This window comes from Rhincodon typus, unplaced genomic scaffold (genome assembly GCF_021869965.1).
Source record: "Rhincodon typus isolate 14 unplaced genomic scaffold, sRhiTyp1.1 hic_rhity00000054, whole genome shotgun sequence".
Taxonomy (NCBI): domain Eukaryota; kingdom Metazoa; phylum Chordata; class Chondrichthyes; order Orectolobiformes; family Rhincodontidae; genus Rhincodon; species Rhincodon typus.
In genome coordinates, this window is record NW_025965692.1 from 230517 (window position 1) to 231188 (window position 672).

At 61.3% G+C, this 672-nt stretch overlaps 1 protein-coding gene across 1 annotated transcript in view; it reads left to right on the plus strand.

Annotated features, from left to right (window-relative positions):
* The first annotated feature begins 12 nt into the window (after positions 1 to 12).
* LOC125488179 (disintegrin and metalloproteinase domain-containing protein 12-like) overlaps positions 13 to 672 on the plus strand; it is a 10440-nt gene continuing 9780 nt past the window's right edge. Inside the window, exons 1-2 of the mRNA XM_048621107.1 lie at positions 13 to 118; positions 424 to 619. Coding sequence (XP_048477064.1) covers positions 42 to 118; positions 424 to 619 — 273 coding nt within the window. The 5' untranslated portion in view covers positions 13 to 41. The remainder of the gene's footprint in view (positions 119 to 423; positions 620 to 672) is intronic.

Consider the following 672-nt stretch of genomic DNA (forward strand, 5'->3'; position numbering starts at 1 on the left):
CCCCCACAGGTTCGGTCCAGGCTCATGATATTTGCTTCACCATGGTCAACCAGAAGGGCAACAAATATGGCAACTGTGGGCGGCTTTCCGATGGCACTTTCATCAGCTGCGCCAAGGGGTGAGTACCTCAAAACCCCCACCCTACCCCGAGAAATACCCACCCTACCCCACCCACCCCCAGCCCCACCCGGGTCCACTCACGAGGGCGAAACTCCTGATCCTCAACCCCCCTCCCCTCTTCCTTCGCCCCCAACGTGCCCAGCTATCCCATTCCCTTCGGCTTTCGCCCCTGATGGTTTGCTGCGCCGCAGGGCAGGCCGCTACACGAATGCAGGTGCTTGTCGCTGACTCGAACGCCTTTTTTTTTTTTTTTTTTTCCTTCCCGCACCCCCACCACCCCACCAAACTTTCGGCCCTGCCCAGGGACGCCAAGTGCGGCAAGATTCAGTGCCAGGGCGGTAACGATCGGCCCATCCTGGGCTCGAACGCGGAAATCTTGGTGACGAACATCAAGCTGGGGCCGCAGGAGTACAGCTGCCGGGGAACCTTCTTCAACTTTGGTGAAGACATCGCCGATCCCGCACTGGTGATGCCGGGCACGGTCTGTGGGCACCGCAAGGTACGTGGGAGCGGGCGCTGTCGGAGGGTCAGCGCCGAGGGAGCGGGCGCTGT